Source organism: Oreochromis niloticus, linkage group LG7, assembly GCF_001858045.2.
Source record: "Oreochromis niloticus isolate F11D_XX linkage group LG7, O_niloticus_UMD_NMBU, whole genome shotgun sequence".
Lineage (NCBI taxonomy): Eukaryota > Metazoa > Chordata > Actinopteri > Cichliformes > Cichlidae > Oreochromis > Oreochromis niloticus.
This window is the reverse complement of record NC_031972.2, coordinates 42,265,744-42,285,094: the sequence shown is the minus strand read 5'-3', so window position 1 is coordinate 42,285,094 and position 19,351 is coordinate 42,265,744. Positions and strand designations below refer to the sequence as shown.

General features: G+C 42.9%; 1 protein-coding gene across 4 annotated transcripts in view; it reads left to right on the top strand.

The window, feature by feature from the left end:
* The window catches only part of lrrk2 (leucine-rich repeat kinase 2), a 30,520-nt gene extending 11,169 nt beyond the window's left edge, over window positions 1–19,351 (top strand). For 2 of the 4 annotated variants that reach the window (XM_019357940.2, XM_005454167.4), the window contains exons 15-52: window positions 223–367; window positions 479–618; window positions 1,108–1,233; window positions 1,708–1,878; window positions 2,970–3,234; window positions 3,730–3,918; window positions 5,129–5,244; window positions 5,456–5,528; window positions 6,464–6,657; window positions 6,748–6,998; window positions 7,102–7,250; window positions 7,462–7,555; window positions 7,672–7,858; window positions 7,945–8,126; window positions 8,215–8,438; window positions 8,538–8,665; window positions 8,826–9,044; window positions 10,317–10,518; window positions 10,728–10,816; window positions 11,223–11,410; window positions 11,489–11,643; window positions 11,744–11,875; window positions 12,250–12,429; window positions 12,542–12,688; window positions 12,827–12,939; window positions 13,197–13,387; window positions 13,589–13,749; window positions 13,948–14,118; window positions 14,378–14,478; window positions 14,740–14,949; window positions 15,333–15,538; window positions 15,646–15,718; window positions 15,839–16,029; window positions 16,318–16,470; window positions 16,900–17,117; window positions 17,704–17,772; window positions 17,880–18,014; window positions 18,567–19,351. In XM_019357940.2, coding sequence (XP_019213485.1) covers window positions 223–367; window positions 479–618; window positions 1,108–1,233; window positions 1,708–1,878; window positions 2,970–3,234; window positions 3,730–3,918; window positions 5,129–5,244; window positions 5,456–5,528; window positions 6,464–6,657; window positions 6,748–6,998; window positions 7,102–7,250; window positions 7,462–7,555; window positions 7,672–7,858; window positions 7,945–8,126; window positions 8,215–8,438; window positions 8,538–8,665; window positions 8,826–9,044; window positions 10,317–10,518; window positions 10,728–10,816; window positions 11,223–11,410; window positions 11,489–11,643; window positions 11,744–11,875; window positions 12,250–12,429; window positions 12,542–12,688; window positions 12,827–12,939; window positions 13,197–13,387; window positions 13,589–13,749; window positions 13,948–14,118; window positions 14,378–14,478; window positions 14,740–14,949; window positions 15,333–15,538; window positions 15,646–15,718; window positions 15,839–16,029; window positions 16,318–16,470; window positions 16,900–17,117; window positions 17,704–17,772; window positions 17,880–18,001 — 5,925 coding nt within the window. In that variant the 3' untranslated portion in view covers window positions 18,002–18,014; window positions 18,567–19,351. The other 2 variants (XM_005454169.4, XR_003220871.1) reach the window with 2 other exon arrangements.

Genomic DNA, 19,351 nt, shown 5'->3' with positions numbered 1-19,351 from the left:
TATATATTACATGGTGTGTAAAATGATATATGTCCATTAACATTTATTCTAATTAATGTTTCACCCATGCCAGCAGTACATAACCATATTTATATTTGTTACTAACTTTCTGCTGATGCAGATGTGTGCAACACGTGCGCAGCATATTTTGAGAAACACTTAATGCAGCATTGTCTGTAATTCATTTTAGTCTCTCTTCTCTTTCTATGCATGTGCGTGCAGTTCATCAGCAGCTCAGCCATTCAAACGTGTGGTTTGAAGGTGCTGTCTGCTCTGGCTGACTGCTCTGGTGCGGTGGATCTTCTGTGCCAGCAGGGGGCGATAGACACAGTGCTGCATACACTACAAATGTTCCCACAGGAACGAGGTACACATTAGCTGCCTGAAGAAAAAAAAAAACACAAGAAAGCTTTTTTCTCACCAGAAATTTATTAAAGGCAAATAACTGCGCTTGCACTAAATTTTCTGCCCTCTCCAGAGATACACTACTGGGGGCTGACCCTACTCACCTACGTTGTGTCCAAGAAGAAGCTCTCGAGGATGATCGTACCTGTACTGGCCTCCGTTGTGGTTACCGCTCTAATTCAGTACAGAGAAGACTCTGAGATGCTGCTAAAGGTGACCCGAGTGTTACTACTCTGATATAACGCCATGACATAATAAACCCGCCCTGTGGTTTCATTAAAAATAAAAAAATCACATTATTGGGTTGAAGAAAAAAATCTTAGAGCTCCCATTTGAACAGAATGTAAATTACGGAGTTCTTCTTTTCACAATGTTATCTCATCCTATCCTTCATGATTAAAGACATAACCAGTTTTTTTTTTTTGTTGTTTTTTTTTAAAAAGCTAATAACCAATTTTTATGTATATTTAAATCCCTATTTTTCACATTTGGATGACAGGTCAGCTAATAGCCATTACACATGCTATGATGTAATTGGTTGCTAGCCATCTGGATACAGTGATATAGTCACAGAATTGTAGATCTGATCTTAAATCAAGCCTTTAAAGGCAGGATGCTGTGCCCTTTGAGGCTAATTTCTACCCTGTGTGTTTTGTTAACAGTGTTGCCCTCGTAAACTTTCTCCTCCTGTCTGGTTTGCAGTGTTTACAGGTGGCATTGAGGATGCTAGACGCCTGTTCAGGAGCAGCTGCTGAACTGCAGAAAGAAGACTTTGACAGGCATATCTTCCAGTGCCTTAGAGAAGAGACTGACCAGAGCATCAGTCCAGTAAGTCAGACCACCGCAGCAACGACAACTGAATGAATTTCTTTAAAATTTAACACATATGTTCACGTCCTTGTGATCACTTTGATCTTAAATATTTTCTACTAGGCATCATCAGATACAGATATTGATTCCAAATATCTGATCTTATTTATTTAGACACTTAAACTTGACCAGTAATTTGGAAAAAAACATTAGGATGGGCGTGAGTGATTTTCAACTTTGATATTTGCTAGCACGGTTGCAGTCGCACTTCCTTACTCATGATTATTATTTCCTGTTTTGCAAGATCAAGGGTAATAGTCTCTATCCCAGTATCAGGAAGTAGTTATGGTGAAACACAGGCTACTCTGTGAACACAAATGACCTCACATTACATTAATCGTTTAAGCCATGGTCTGCTAGTTTGATATTTCTTGCGACATGCCTTCCTGCTGCCCTTTCTAACCCCTTGTCTCTCTGTCTGTCTGCGATCAGCTGCGGAAGTCGGTGTGCCTGGCTCTGTCTAAAATGTGGTGCGACTCAGAGCTGCACTACAGCATGCTGGAAAAGGCCTGCATGGATGGAGATACGACAATGGCCGAGTGTCTGATCGAGCTGGGAGCTGACATCAACAAGAAGACCAAAAATGAGTCTCTCATTTACCAGGTCAGAGGTCACGATGGTTTCAGCGTGATTTGACTTAAATGGGCTGGTACTTATAGTATGCCTCTCTACTCAATTTGAGCAAGTCTTGTTCACTCAGTCACACACAGGGATACAGGGCTTTTATCCATGACTAAGCACTTTTATCTAACATATACGCACACATGCACACTTACTCTCCCATGGATGCATTTTGTCCAAGGGTACTTCGACACATGGACTGTAAGAGCCGAGGGATTGATCCACAGACCGTCTCACTGGTAGTGACCCACTCTGCCTGAGCCTCAGTGGTCCCCGTCTCAATACTTGAAGTGGCTGGTCCATTGCTTTAAAGATTAATAACTGTGACTTCGAACCTAGAGGAGACAATCATTTTCCCCCAGAGGATGAACCCCACATGTCCCAATCATGATCGATCTCTTACATAAGGAGTACCCTGATTTTTCTGACAGGCCTCAGCTTTACTTTTTTGTTCAGCACTACATACTATGTACGTCCGTCCGTCCATCCATCCATCCCTCCCTCCCTCCCTCTTCTGTTTCTCCAAAGACATGTCACAGTAGCAGGATATTTTCACCTGTTGGATCCCCTAGGTGTTCCCAGGCATGACAGGATGTATTCTCTGTAATCTGTAATCTCTCCAGCAATCTGTGGGGCAACCATCAGGGTCTCCTTTCAGTCGGATATTCCTACAAAACCCACAAAGCGAGGTGCCCAGGTGGAATCCTGTCTGTGTGCCTGAACCTTTTCAATTGGCTCATTTTAACACAAAGGAGCAGGAAGTCCACTCTGAGCTCCATCTGGATGTTGAGGCTCGTCGCCCTTTCTAAAAGGCTGAGCTGATCTTATGGAGGAAGCTTTTTTTCAATGACTTGCATTCGTGATCTCATTCTTAGAGTCTCAATCCACAGTAAGGGTTGAGACATGGATAAGACTGGAGTTACTAAAGAATTTTTTGGTACAGTGTTTGTATGATACTTAAGCTTCATTACCAATAATACTAGCACTCATGTGTTTTTGCAATTCCCAGTCATGCTCGAATAATCAGTAATAAGACAATCAGTTCAGTCTCGATCATGGCCTGTCTTTTTCAGGTCTGTGAGAGAGGTGGACCTCTGGAACTGGTGGAACTCTTGTTAAGCCGAGGCTGCCACGAGCAGCACCTCCGCAGGGCTCTGGCCGTGAGCGTGAAGAGGGGTGACGGGCCCACAGTCATCCAGTTACTTGGCCGTCTGGGTCTGGACCTCAACAACAATGCCCTGTGCCTGGGCGGCTTCAGGCTAGGCCGTCTGGATGCCGCTTGGCTGAGCCCCCTGCTGGGTGAAAGAAGCAGAACTTACAGTCTACGCTACAACAACAGTGAGGAAGATCTGCTGAGTTTCTAAGTTTTATATCATAATTTTATGTTTGTTTGTTTTTTAGATAGAGAAGCAGTTTGAATGTAATCATTTATATAGAGCCAAATCCCAACAAAGACCACCCCAGTGCTATCTGCTTAGAGACACTGGTTTTGATGCTTTTTCATTCCACCATGATAAGATCACTTCTCTTGACGACATAAAAGCCTGGATATGCTCGCAGGTTATCCAGATGTCATGTGACTCCATGTAGCTGTGCATAATCCACAGCAAGAGAAATCTTTGCAGTGTTTTTTAAAATATTAATACCTGAGGCAATAAGTATAAAGTGAAAACTAAACCATAACAGAACCATAACAACATATCTGACACACTAAGGATGCTCTCTGTGGTTCTTGGAAACTCTTATGAGGATTTTATTGGATGATGGGAAAAAAGCTGCAGAGGAAATCGATACAGTTTGCAGCTCTAATTTGAATATCTTTGTGTCTTCAAGCTAAGGGCCCGAGTCTGGCAAAGTACATCCAGTTTCTCCAGAGGGCCAAAAGTGTGAACTGTCCCCCTCGGTCAGTGACTGACCCATGTTTGACCTCTGGCTACATTTCTGATGAGAGCGACGACTCCAGCTTCAGCTTTACCTCTTTGGAAGACGGCCTGTTTTTCAACGATGACATGGAGAGTGATGGTAAAGGGATGCTCATTTTCACCTGACTTTCTTAAAGAGGACATTTCATGCTAAATTCGAGCTTCATATTCTTGAACTCTGTAGCTATTCCCCCATTCCCCCTGCCCATAACCTAGTTTTGTCTGATTAGCGCTCCTCATAAACCCGAGTTGTCAACAACATTGTGTTTGGGCTGCTGTGCTCACAGCCAGAGTTTTGTGCCTGGGTTATCTCTTGTCAGTAACATTATACAGAGCCAAGAGTAGAAAATATTATCCTAATATTATCTTAAACAGACTCGGAGCACTACTTGTACTTCTCTTTTAGATAGCTTCCAGCACGGGCAACAAACAAGACACGTAACTGACATTAGATTTACATGCTGTTCAGAGAGACTGTGTAATTCTAACATTGCTCTAAGTAGCAATAATCGGTTACACTGTAGTTGCATTGTTCTCCAGCAGTGTTGTTGTTTTCTCAGAAATACAGCTGAACATTCTGTACATGGAAATCCTGCCAGAGTAATTCATCATACATGTATGTTTTTTACTTGCGATTAGACTCGGCCTATTTGTAGTGTAGCGGCGGTGTCTCAGTGACCCATTCGTTCAGTTTGCATGTGACCTTTTGCCTCAAAAGGAAGTCTCGCATGGACTCGATTAAGAACTTCACATTAAAAGCACATCTGTAAATGGTCATCAAGTCTCCGGAGTTTGTCATTTGGCACATTTCTGCCCAGTTTCTCACAATACGGGCACCTGGGCATGTATAATGAACGCATGGAGTGTGCTGCTTTTTTCCCTGACAGTTTGAGATGCAACAAACTAATATGGTTCAGTCGAACAATTTCAATCTTTCATGTGATTCAGAGGCAGCGCACATAGCTATGAGGCTTTTGTTCAGTAAATAAATAAATCATTAAGTTGACCTTGAAGAGCTCGGTGGACGTCAGGCAAATTTGAATGGATTGTTAACACGACCCCACTCTGCACCCATACAACGTTTGATCATTCAACACTGTTTGAGCTACAGTGTTTGCAGACAGAACGAGACACAAACCCGACCAAAAACATAACTTCCTGGGTGACAGCAGCAAGAAAATATGGCTTCTAGTTGGCAGCACTTTCATATCACATGCTGATTGGTAACTTGTAAAAACGATTAGGGTTCAAATATACTGCAAGTGTATTGTATGAGGCTTATCTTTTACTGCGTGTATCTTTTTTTATAGGAAGTGATTCGCTGTCTGGTGCTCTTTCTCCAAAGTCGTACAACAATTCATCAGAGGAGCTGAGGGGGGAATCCTTAAGGAGGAAGCAGGGCCGTCGCAGACATGCCAGCGCAGAGGTAAGAGCTGTTAAAAGACATTTGGTATTTTATGCTTTGGCCCTAAAATTTTACTTGTCATCGCCGTTTTTTTTTTTTAATCGCTTTTTAAGTGTGATCCTAAAAATGTCTTTCCTTGGACTCAGAGATTTACTTCCCAAAGCAGTCCCTTCTTTTGTAACAGTCTCTGCTATAACTCTGATATGAAGCTTTCTTGTGCTCGTATGTCCAGAGTGGTCAGACTGAGAGCGAGCACACTGAGCCTCTTCACAGAAGATATGGACGGAATAGCTCGAGTCAAAAAGGTATCTGAAAAATCTGACTCCATGATCTTTGATCTGTGATTTTCGTCTCTCCTTTGTTTTTCTTCTTTGCCTCTTCTTTTCTTCGATAACTGATCCTGTATTTAATTATATAAAATCATATCGCTAGTTGTTACATGGACAACAGCAACTTATTCCATGAATTCATCTTATTTTTTTGGATAATACTTCTCTTTTTGACACAAAGATATCCACATTTGAAAGGAAGCATGTACACCTCCTTCTTAAAGACGTCACGTGAAGTAAAGCAGGCCAGTGAGGAAGATTCAAAATTTAAAGATGCTTGTTTTTGGAAATGAGATTCTTAAAGACTGTGGCAGCTTTGAATTGTAAAAACTGGCTCCATATCCTGAAATGCCGTTTAGTTTGACATTATTAATACACGCTGTCCTTAGGTGCCCACTTAACCACAGTAGCCTCAGACACTGTGGACTTTTGCTAAACTCGACACTGTTCTGAGCCAAGAAACACATTGTTCTTGCTCCGCTAACCAAGCACAATAACACAGTAACACGCAATAACGATAGTATCAGTTCTAACTACCACTTGAAGAGCAACAGTCCCACGAGTTTGTGTTCTTAGTCACGAAATATCCAGAAGGGACTGCCCCCCGTCATCACTGACCAAAGATTATTTCTGTAACTATAAACCCACAGCATGCTGCTGCTATGTTTTGTGTTGCAGCAGTATTTTCCTTCACACGCCATTGTGTTTTTGTTTGTCCACACTGTAAAAGACTTACTGAGTGTAATGATGGCACTGTGACATGTCAACAGGCACGACTCCTGGTAAACACTTGTCTGTAGCTCTGTATCATATCTGAAGTGAATCTGGTGCTCTTGTGTGTTGGTTTTAATTGGATAAAAGGTATCCAAGTAATGAAACTATTGCTTTTGCTCTTGTTATCGCCTTGTCAGTGCTGGGGTCTGCCGAGAACTCTGCTGCTCTGCCCAAAGAGAAAGAGAGGATCCACCTGCTGGACCTATCTGGGAATGAGCTGAACTCCCTGTCCTGTCTCAACGATGGCTTTGTCCAGCAGCAGCTGTGGCATATCCACCGTCTGGACCTGAGCTATAATTGTCTGCTCGAGTTTCCCTCTGAGCTCTGCCTGGTAAGGTCTGCATTCGATCTGCACTAATAAAAAGAACTAAAATATAAAAACGTGGGCTACATTTTTTTGTCTTTCTGTTTTTTGACTCAGAGTTTGAAGAATTTGACTCGACTAGACCTGCAGGGGAATCAGCTCCAGTCGCTGCCACAGGAGCTGCTGTCTCTGCCCTCGCTGAGCATGCTGAACGCCTCTCGTAACTGCGTTGGCCCCCAGCTGACCTTTGACCCTGAAGTTACCTGTCCAAAACTGAAGCAGCTCAACCTTTCATTCAACAAAATCACCACATTCCCTTTCGAGCTGGGCCGCACCATGCATACACTGGAGGAGCTTTATATGGAAGGGTAGGGTTTTTAAGGAAGTTGATAGTTTTACATCAAAGAATCTTATCGTGGATCCACATACGTCATTTGCAGAATTGTGAAGGTGATTTTTCTTTCTTTTCAGAAACTGTATCACTGAGCTGTGCACACCTCTTTGTCTGCCTGAGATTAAGTTGCTTGATGTGAGCAAGAACGGTGTGGAGAATATTTCTGCAGATTTCCTGAGAAGCTGCCCCAAACTGGAAACTTTGAATGTCTCTATGAACAAACTCTGTGGGTATTACCAACTGACTGATGAACTCCACACTAATTCTTTCACCGTCAGTTCAGTCTGGGTAGTATTTTACTATCTAAACATACAGTGAAAAAAGAGCTTCATGCTACAGGTTTCATCAGATGTTTGTAATTTAGATTTATTCAAGAATGATTGATTTGCATTTATATTATATTTTTTAAAGTAGAAACATTTTTTTGTGTTCTCCAGGTTCCCTGTCCCGGCTGCCATCAAAGATTATGACACTAAAACTTGCAAACAATAGCTTTGCATCAATTCCCGAGGCTGTACTTGAACTTCCAGTGTAAGCCAGATCCTCACCTTCTGTTCTTATATTTTAATTCAAAAGTTTTATCAGTAATAAAATTGTAAAAATCCTCAAAGATTCTGATTCTCTACTTGCACGATCCGTACTGTCAGGTTGCGGTCAGTAGATATGAGAACCAACAGCATCGTTGTTCTGCCTGGCCCGGCGTCCTGGGTGTCCAGCATCATCAGAGAGCTGATGTTCAGTCAGAACTGCATACAGACTCTGGATCTGAGTGGACCTATCCACAAATGGACCAGACTGGAGAAACTCCACCTTAGTGCCAATAGGCTCACTGAGGTAAAAGAGAGCATATACAGCACTAGAATGTAAACAACACATTGTTGTAAAGGGTTGTCTTTGAGGGTTGTGCTGTTTGCATTCAGATCCCTCCCCAGATTGGCTTGTTGGAAGGCCTGACTTCCCTGGATGTGAGTCATAACACTAACCTGCGCTCATTCCCAGATGAAATGGGAAAACTGAGCAGACTGTGGGACCTGCCACTAGATGGCCTTCAGCTGCAGCTGGACCTCAAACTCACTGGCAGCAAGACAAAAGACATAGTCAGGTCAGGCGGGGTTGACATTCTGCTGCTTTGTTTGTTTTTTTTTCATTGATGTTATCCATATAAAGAACCTTATATACTCTCCTGTCAGGTTCCTTCAGCAGCGGCTGAAGAAGGCAGTGCCATACTATCGGATGAAGCTCATCGTGGTGGGGAACGCAGGCAGTGGAAAGACCAGCCTGATCCAGCAGCTGATGAAGCTAAAACGCTCGCAGCTGAACTCAAAACAGACGTCTTTTGGCATTGACGTCCGCGACTGGACCGTCAGGGAACGAGACAAGAAGAAAATGGTGCTGAATGTCTGGGACTTTTCAGGTTGGCCCTCTTGTAAAATCTGAATAGATAAATTGACAGTTGGATATCTTATTACACCCGCTGTGATTTAGAGTCCCTGCCCGTATCTTTACCCCACAGGAGGAGAGGAGTTCAGTGGTTCTCACCCTCACTTCCTGACGTCCAGAGCTCTCTACCTGGTAGTTTACAACATCAGCAAGGGAACTAGTCAAGTGGACGCTCTCAAACCTTGGCTCTTCAACATCAAAGTAAATCTAGTCATAAGAAATAAAAGTCTGTGAACTCGTAGTCATTCTCCTGGTCTGATCTGAGCTGAGTCTGTAGTAGGGCAGCATTTAAGTTAACAGTTCATCTGGATATTTTAATGTATCTTCTGTTCATTTGTTTATTTCTTTTTTACATCTTCAGGCAGTAGCACCGCTGTCTCCAGTCATTCTGGTGGGCACCCACACAGATGTGAGTGAGGACTCACAGCTGCAGAACTGCCTGAGCAAAATCAGACAGGAGATCCTGATCCACCAAGGCTTCCCTGTTATCAGGGATTATTACATGGTCTCAGTCTGTGAGGACTCGGATGCCATCGCCAGACTCCGTAAGGCCATTGTCCGGGAGGTCACCAGCTTCAAGGTAAAAGGAAACATAAGGAGACTAAGGGTGCGTTTGAATAATCCAAAAAGATGATCTCCTATTATCCTTTCCCAACCGCTTCTCTTTGACCTCGATGGAAATCATCATGAGGTCAGGGAAAGGTGTGGCGGTTTAAATTATTTGGACTCTGGGGGGGGTGGATGTGTGTAATTTGCACAGGTGGATGGCTCAAAGCTGTGAGTGCAGTGCCAAAACTTTGTCTCCGTCCTGTAGCTCTACACTGAGTCCTCACCCTCAGTGTTTGCAGCTGAGCCCTTTATAATTCTGCACTTAATCCCAGTTAGGCATAGCAAACTCGTGCCTAACTGGGATTTCTGTGTGTGTAAAAAGACAAAAACAATACATAAGCTTCATCAAATGAATTCATTTGTCTGGTCTTTGAGCTGTGACTTTAAGCACGAGGAAGTGAATCGGGGGTGTCTGTCTGCTGGTTCAGGTGCAGGAGGGAAGGAGACACCCCGAGTTTGGTGAAGAAAGCCTGCCAGGTGAAGTTCACGGTGACTGAGTTGTTAGCTATACCTGCTTCCTGGAATAAGGCGTTGGTCAGCTCTTTACAGGTTTACATGGTGGAGCAGTTTGTAATTGCGTAACTCTCCTCTGGAGTCTCTCAAGTCTCTTGAGAGCCACACAGTCACCAGCTGTACCCAGTGTTTAAACTGCAAATTTGCGCTGCTCTTACTTGTCATTATTGAAAACACTGCTTGGGTCTTTGTATGTGAATTGGCACATAGGGAGTAGATTGCCCTGCAAATTCACACTAATTTCCCCCACAATCTACATGAAATGTGAAATTCCCTCCCTTCATCTCTTATAACTCGAACTAACTAATTAAATAATATTCCTAAAGGCTGCAAAAAATGAATGGACTGAATCGTACAGAACCTTAAATATTCTCTGTTCGATCAGTAAAGCTCACAATCCTCATTTAGAGAGTGTATATTCTAATATGCTAATAATTTTTTTAAATAATGCAACAAGTTGAGAAAAACAAGATCTTATTACTGCGGGGTAATGGTCATAGTTTAGCTGTGCAACAGTAAGTTATACAATGAAATTAAAAACACACTTATAATTATCATTTACATGATCTGCACCACTTTGTCAATTATGTTAAAGGGATTTCACGAATGACTGGATGGTCCGACTACGAACTGTGGGATGACATTATCTCATCTCATTTCATTTACATACTCCAGTTTATTCAGTGCCAAAGGAGTTAATGAAGGCATTCATATCCTGTTCCCCTCATAGATACAAGACCAGCCCGTGATGGGTCAGCTGGTGCCAGACAGCTACGTGGAGCTGGAGCGCCGGATTCTTCAGGAAAGAGCCAGGGTTCCTCCAGAGTTCCCTGTCCTCAGGCACCATGAGCTCCTGCAGCTCATCCAAGAGAGTCAGCTGCAGCTGGAGGAAGCTGAGCTCCCTCATGCCATCCACTTCCTCAGCGAAGTCGGTCAGTCTGAATTAGGCTAATAAACAGGACTCAAACACTTTTCAACTGAATTTTTAGTTTTGAAAATAAATAGCAGCTTTGCCTCAGCACTTCACACTCACACAGTGATATCCTGCAGAGTAGCCTGGATATCCAGTTTGCTGAGTATATTTTGTGTTTTCACGTTGCGTCTTCATCTGACAAGTTTTGTTGCATCTTTGTCACTGCAGGGGTTCTATTGCACTTCGATGATCCTGCACTTGAGCTTCAGGAGCTTTACTTTATTGACCCACAGTGGCTATGCAGTGTCATCTCACAGGTAGCCCTTCTTGTTATGAAACACATGCATTTGTTTTTTTTTCAGGTTTTTAAGAAAAAGAAATAGTTTATTCATCTTAAAAGTTAACAAATTACTGTGTTAGAGCAGCAAGAACACAGACAAAACACAGCTCAATACAACAAATACAACTTAACAGAAACAAATATCTGAGAGAGGTTGAAAATGACACTAAAATAATCTTAATTAGATAGAAAAATAGAATCTAAGGTTCACAATTCAACTGTGAACCTTAAGGTGGTAAAGACTTTCTGTATTTGTCCTTCTAGCATCAGAATGTGACGATAATGATGAGGAGGAGGATTTACTGAGAGGTTTACAACTTGGAGGATGGTTGTGTGAGAATTGTTGAATGCACAGATGCTTGTATTATCTTTCCTCTGTGCAGAAACTGACCTTAAAGAGCTGTGGCTACTGGGAGCATCCTAAAGGAGTGGTCCAGCGCTCTGTCGTGGAAAAGTTTCTGTCTGAGACTAAGTGTTTCCCAAAGAGTCACCTGACACAGTTCTTGAAGCTGCTGGAGAAGTTTCAGATTGCTCTTCCGTTTGGCGAGGACCAGCTGCTGGTACCCAGCAGGTAGGCTGTGTCTTTGCGGAAATACAATCAACAAATAACTGCTTCACACACGCTAACCACTCAACCCAAAATCCACAGTTTGTCCAAACACAGACCCGTAATAGAACTGCCTCACTGTGAGAACTCTGAGGTGATCGTCCGACTGTATGAGATGCCGTACTTCCCCATGGATTACTGGTCTCGGCAGATCAGCCGCCTGCTAGAGGCATCCTCCTACTTGCTTTGTGGAAGGGGTAAATTAAACATACAGCAGTACATCAGTTGACTTCTTCAGTGCAATATTTAACGAAGCCAGTTGTTAACTGAATGCATCTCACACTGTGTGCTTTCCAGAAAAAATGGTCCGACCCAACCGGATCTACTGGAGGAGAGGAATTTACCTAAACTGGTCCCAGGAGGCGTACTGTCTGGTGGAGGAAAACCCCTCCAGCTGTGTCAGAATAACCGTGCCTGCATCATGCAAAGGTGCTGTAGTAGTTAAGCATGATAATTATCCTGAAATTATCCAGTGTTTGAAAGCAATAAAAAGACAACGACCACAGAGAGCTGAGGCAAGATCGGGCGAGCTCAGGGTGGTGTGACTCTATGGTGGTGTGACAGTAAAATGAAACTACTTAAAGTGGAAAAACTGGATGCCATGCTTCCATTTTTGGGTTAGTCACAATGAACCTTCATAAAAATGGCTTTAAATAAACACATTATCAGCATTATCAACACTATGACATGCAGGGCTAAAAACACATTACAGTACTGATAATTATTACTGTGAGTTATGGAGGTGTCTGCAATTGTTGTCTTAACAGTTTACATTCCTTTGTAAGCCATTTGCGTTCCCCCAGGCCGGCTGCTGCTGGGTCAGGTGGTGGATCACATTGACTCCCTGCTGGAGGAATGGTTTCCCGGCCTGCTAAACACCGACATGCACGGCAGTGGAGAAGCTCTGCTGAAGAAGTGGGCTCTGTACAGCCCAGAGGATGGGCAGGAGTGGAGGAAGATTCCCCTGGAAGACATTTTTACAGGTGTGTGCACTAAAACATCAGCACTTGTATTGTTTCCTTAGTCAGGTCGATTTTGTATTACACATGCATGCAGGATTCAAGAAGTCTAAAATGATTACTTTGTTGATTATAGATTTTTTGGGAGCGAGTGCAGAAAATCGGCCCTGCACTCTTCCCGTCTTTCAAACAGCCCCTGATCTGTTATTGAGTGACCAGCCTGCAGGAACAACACTGGACAGTGAAGAACTGGATATAGATCTGTCTTTAGAGAACCGACTGGGTACGGCTGTGCAATGTCCCGATAATTTCTGTTTTTTATGAAAAAGCAGATTATTAAAAGCATCATTTTTAATTTTGAACCTTCCTGTTTTAGTTTAACTTTTGTTTCTTAATTCTTTCATATTTGTTTTCTTAACAGGGGACGGTGGCTTTGGAACTGTCTATCGAGGCGTCTATAAGAACGAAGATGTAGCTGTGAAGATATTCAACAAGCATGCTTCTGAGCTTTACATCTACAGACTCCTCAGACAGGTACCACTGAAACTTTGCTTACCAAAGTCCCAACATTCCTCTTCCTAACATCTCTGTGTCCCACACACCTGTGTCTTCACTGTCCTTGTGGCTCAGCAGTGATTAGACATAAACTGTTTCAGCAGGAAGAGTTGCACATCTACCTGACCTCTGTTTTTTTTGTATTTGTCAGAAATTGCAAATGTCACCAGCCTTTTCAGATCTAAACTTTTGATGCATTTTGCCTTCATTGATTCACATTTCTCCCTGTTTTTCAGGAATTAGTCGTTTTGGGTCGCCTCCGTCACCCCAGCCTGGTGAGCCTGCTGGCAGCCGGCTCGACTCCTCAGGTCCTGGTGATGGAGCTGGCTCTGCGCGGCTCTCTGGATTCCCTTTTCCAAAAGAAGAATGTTAGCTTCAACCAAAAGCTCCAGCACAGGATTGCCCTGCAGGTGGCAGATGGGCTCAGGTAAAGAGTGAAGAACCGCTGACATCTGACATGTTATGTTAACCCAGCGTCAAGAAATCCTTCACATAATCATCAACTAATTTTAAGATTATGACTTTGATTTTAACCACCATAAAAACATCTTTAAATCAGATTTAAATGCCCGTGTAAAGTACAGAAATCGACTAACCTGCTGGGTTTTTGTCAAACCTGCGTGATCAGGTACCTTCACTCAGCCATGATCATCTATCGGGATCTGAAGCCTCACAACATCCTCCTGTTCAACCTGAAGACCGACTCTGACATCATCGCCAAGATCACAGACTACGGCATCGCTCAGTACTGCTGCAGCATGGGAGTAAGAAGCTCCGAGGGGACAGCAGGTCAGAGTCCAAAGTGCCTGTTTTTTAAAAAAAATTGGTATTTCATTTTAAGGGCTGCTCATGAGTCATCTGTCATGCGATCAGAATATTAAATTATTTTTACAAATCAGATTTTGAAGACATATTTGTCTTTGTGTTTTTTGTGACCTCTTTGATTGGACTGCTTTATGATGTCATACTGTTATGAACTGATTACAGGTTTCCGAGCTCCAGAGGTTGCCCGAGGTAATGTGATTTATAATCAGCAGGCTGATGTGTTCTCGTTCGGCCTGCTGCTCTACGACCTGATGACGCGTGGCGAGCGCATTTCAGACGGCATGAAGTTTCCCAGCGAGTTTGATGAAATTGCAGTTCAGGGAAAGCTGCCAGGTGGGAATGCGACTGTTCACCTAGAATCACTGACAGTGAATTTTAAGAAAAAGAGAGCCACCTCAGACCTGGTACTAATAATGACCTGGTACAAGTAACTAAATGCTTGACATTAAAGCCACATTAATTTAAAAAAAAGGCAAAGTAGTGCACAGTATTTATACTAGTATATTTGAATTGGATTTACATTATATGTGTTGTTTTACATATTTCATAAGTTAAAGAGAATTCACCTAAGTGTGCATTACTTCTTCCACAGATCCAGTTAAACACTACGGTTGCTCACCTTGGCCCAGCTTTCAGGTTCTAATAAAGGAGTGTCTGCAGGAGAGCCCACAGGATCGACCCACTTCTGCTCAGGTTAGGACCCACAGACTGCGTAACCAGCTTGTTCACCTTTTTTATCTGAGAAAGGTGAACAAGGCAGGGTATTGTAGAGGAGGTTTGTGGTGGTGCCACCGCCCCCTAGTGGCAGTAAAGTGCATACTAATAGAAATGCAGAAGTGCAAGCAGCAGATTTAAATTTAGATTGATCTTGATTTTTAGTCCTGCCTGAGTAACACACAATTAAGAAGCTTTTGTGTGTGTGTATGTGTGTGTGTTTGTGTGTTATGGGTGGAGGTGTTTGACAGGTTGAATTCAGGTGAAATGCTGTGTCTTATGAGGGAGCTTGTGGTTCCCGGGGTTTTGAGCGCTGAGTGCTTCATTCTGAGCTCTGGCGCCGACAGCAATTCTTCCAGCCACCGGGTCTGGCTTGGTGGAGGCAGCAGGACCCAGAAGAAGGGATCCATCACAGCTGTGGACCTGAACACCAACACGGTCGCTACACAGGTACTGATACACTATGTTAATGTGGCAGAGGGCCGCCCCTCCCTGAACCTTGTTCTGCTGGAGGTTTCTTCTTGTTAAAAGGGAGTTTTTACTTCCCATTGTCATCAAGTGGTGGCTCGGAAGGAGGGTCAGCTGATTGTTGGGGTTTTCTCTGTATTAGTGTAGGGTCTTTGCTTTACAATATAAAACACCTTGAAGCAACTGTTGCTGTGATTTGGTGCTATATAAATGAAACTGAATTGAAAGTTTTTGATTTCACACGTTTGATGCAATTTAATTCATTTAGTGTCTTGTTTCTTTTCATCTTCTTTGGGATCCATAGATTATAATCAGGTAAAAATGATTCTCTCAACATGGAAACTAATTATAGTTTGTGTTCACAGGCTGGTTCTTTCGAGGTCGACACCAGTCCCGTCCTGTGCCTCGTGACCGTCCAAATCCCAAACGAGGACAGCGATTGGCTGGTGGCAGGCACCCAGTCTGGCTCTTTAGTGGTCATCAACAGTCGGGACACGTCGACTTGGCACCACCTGCAGAGGGTCACCGACGCCGTCACATCACTGTACTTCCATGTACACCCTCGACGCACGTAAGCATGTGGAAAAGTGCGCTGATAACTGCTGCAGTTTAGGTTGTATTATAACCACTTCTATATGTTCCCTATTTATCTCTTTTTCTTTTATTTGATGTTTTTAGTCAAAGAAAGAATTATTTGCTGGTTGGGACAGCAGATGGAATTCTTAGCATTTATGAGGACTCTGTGCTCAAGGTAAGTATTCAAGGATAAAGAAAAATCCCTTTTTTGATTGTTTAACTGATGATATTCTGATACATACTCCAGTTGCGTCCTAATTGTGCACATTTAGTAGCTGGAATTCTTGTTTTTTAGCAGGAGAATGGCCAACCGGTTAAAACGCTCAGTGTGGGCAACGTCAACACTCCGGTCATGTGTTTGGGCCAGTCGGTGCATTCACTGGACAGCAGGTCTGTGTGGGCCGGCTGCGGACCCAAGATCCTTTCCTTCACTGCTGACTATGATGTCTGCAAGTCCATCGACACAAGACCGAACCTCTTTTCCCAGTAAGTCTGTGTGGGAATGTCGAGCAGCTCGCTCTGTAAACGAATGCATATATATGATATATTCCAGCTCCATTTACATAATATATGAATGGAGGTTTTTTTCAAGGTACCATGAAGACTAGAAAGTATGAAGTGTGATCAAAATGTTTCAGGAGTTGTCTTTTAAAAAAAATACAAAACACTTGGAAATGGCCGTGTGAATGTCTCCTCTGGACTGCTTCACAACTGATTGCGTAACAGCAAAATTGTGTGTCTTTGTGTGTTTGTGTGTGCGCGTACGCCCTCCAGCCAGCAGCGGTCACTGGGGAGCGAGGCGTGTGTGTATCGTATGGTTGTGGATAAGTACGTGTACCTCAGCAAAGCCAGGACAACAACTGTTGAGGTTTGGGACAAGAGGAGCGAGAGGATGGTGGACTGTATTGACTGTGCTCAGATTATTAGGTACGCTCGCACGTGACACACACTGACATATGGAAATTATTCTGCAGTTACACATTAAGTCGCACTGACCGTTAACTTCCACAAAATAAAACTGTATTTTTCTACTCCATGTCTTTGGAGTATGAATGTAGTGCATACAGACATAGAGCAAGCCCCCTCCAACCAGAGTGAACAGCAGAGGCAGATCTCTTGCATTATTAGCTGCAGACATTGACTGAATAAACAGTGAGAATGAGAACACAGTGATCAGAAACAAAAGGTAAAAGATGATGCAGAGCAGCCCACGGACACCAAACATTACCAAGCACTTAGCAAGAACGCTAACTGAGCAGGAAAACTGCAGGTGACTGCTGTCAGTCTTTTTTTTCAAAATTCTGATAGTTTTCCACACGACAGCAGCTGCATGCTAATGCCCTCCGTTCCCTGCAGACGTGACAGAGGCGGGGACGGCAGAGAAGCTGAGCTGCCCTCTGAGGCGTCGCCCTCCTGGGCCACAGTGAAGGCCCTGCTCTTGCCAAACGCCGCCATGCTCTGGATCGGCACTAGAAGGGGCCACCTGCTGCTACTGGAGCTCCCCAAACACCAAATTCTGCAGGTCATGGAGTCCCACTGTGATTCTCTCCGCTGCATGGCATCTGCACTCATACGTGGGTCCTTTTTGTTTTTAGTTTGACCTTTAATTTCATGCCAGATTTGCAGATCCGTACTGTTCCTGGGTGGTGTGGATGTATTGTTACAGTAATAATAATAAAGCCAATCACAGCATTCATTTAGTGGAAGAGAAGCCTCGTACATTTATGCACCTTATAGACTTGCTGATGTCACTCGATGTTGTTGTCTAAAATGGTACATTAAAAGTGAAAAAATATTTTGTGGAACAGCTCCCTCATCAGTGCGCAGATATGTGCTCATGTACAGGGCGTCTGTGGTCCAATATCTTCTTACTGCTGATGGTTACTGTGAGATTGGTAGTAACAGGACACCAGGCAGTTCAAGTACCTCTTAAAACATTACCTGTGATTGAAATTGTGTTTCCTGCACACACTGCCGTTTCATGTTCATACTGAAGATTGCTTAAGGAGAAAAACCACATCAACATTATTTTGCCCCAAGAAAAAATAAGAAGTTGAAGTAAAGAAGAAATTAAAAATTGATGACCAAGTTCATTGATTCTTTCTTTGTGTCAGTCGGTGTGAAAACGTTGCATTTTTCTTTTTTCTGTTTTTTTAATAGAAACACTTAACAGGGAGAATGTGGTGCTGGTTTTGGGCCGAAGACAAACTCAGCACAAGAATCCAAATGGTGAGTCCGACGGTTCATTGTTTCTCACACGACCTTGAAAGCAGCGATCCTGCTGTGCAGCTTTTTTTCTTCATCAGTTCAAAGTGTTTGTTTGTCTCGGCTGTCAGATGAGGAGTCTGTGCTTACGGTGTGGAACAGCATGCTCCCGGTGGAGGTCAAAGACCTGAAAAAGCACTGCGAGAAGAGAGAGCAGATCGCAGCCAAAATGAGAGAGCAGCTCCACCAGTGAACCCACTGATTTTGTATGTTTTCACTTAGTCCTTTTTACGTCCTGCTTCTCAGTTCATACATGGATTTGTTTTTATGCTACTGTCATTGCTTCATTTTTATTTTTAGGAAAATCTAAATTAAAAAAGGACTATGGGAGGATGCCTGAGAGAACCCACAAAGACAGGAGAATTGGGGGACAGCATGGTGGTTAGCACCATGGCCTCATAGCAACAAGGCGTAGGCTTCAGATCCACTTGCCTGTGTGGTGTTTGAGTGTGTTCTCACACAGCCCGGGGACATGCATGCTAGGTTAAACTGTAATTTTGAATTGGCTCTAGGTGTAAATGATTGTCTGTTAGACTGTGAAAGATTGTCGAGATGTCCGGGGTGTAGCCCCGCCTCTCGCCCTGTCACAGCTGGGACAGCCTTCAGTCAGAATTGGATAAGCAGGAAAAAACCAGATGTACAGATGGCTTAACTGGAATCTCTGATGATCCAAAAATACGAAACACTTTAAAGGATTCAAAGACTTTCTTTGAACTGTTTTAATTATTGTTTTAATCCTTTTTTTTTTTTTTTGGCAGAATGTTTGTTGAAAAGGGATCAACTTCCCACTGCAGGAGTATCTCGGCAGTGCATGCTGAAGGGGACACTTTACCTCAGTTTCTAATAGCCATACAAACTTTCCAGCACACTGACACTGGAAGAGCACTAATAAGGGGATGACTTTGTAATGAACTGGTCAAAAGAATCTAAGTCAACAAATGTTTCTCGATGTTCTTGATGATGCACATTTGCACCACTTTTTATCAGATGAAGAGAACCTTTAATTACTTTGTCAGAAGGGACACAAAAGGTTTCATTTGTACTTTCAGAGCATATGTACTAAACCTCCTGCTCCTGATAGATAACTAGAAAGCCAAAGGAAGGAAAAAACCCCTCAAAGTGTACATTTGACTATTTATTTTATGTTTATATGTTTACCACTGAGCTCCATCACACCACATCAGTAAACAGGAAATGAACATCTCATAATGCTGCCTGCTTTTCTCAAATTTATATTTCCTGTTGTCTAAAGTGAATGTGATTGTGCCAAACACAAGTAACTACAGTTTTATGTACTGTGACGGCTCTTTGTTGTGTCGCTTTACGGAGTATGTTCACAAAAAGAGAGAAGATGAGAAAAATGTATTTTTTATAAGAAGGAAATGTAGAGAAAATTTGAATGATTTGGTTTTAATTTGCACTTTTTTCTTGTTTTCCAGTCACATATTGTAAATTGAAAAACGTGGGATTTCTGAGGAGTAGTGGGATACTGTACATACTGGGAATAATCTCAAATTGCACTGCAAGAATAAAAGCAACAAAC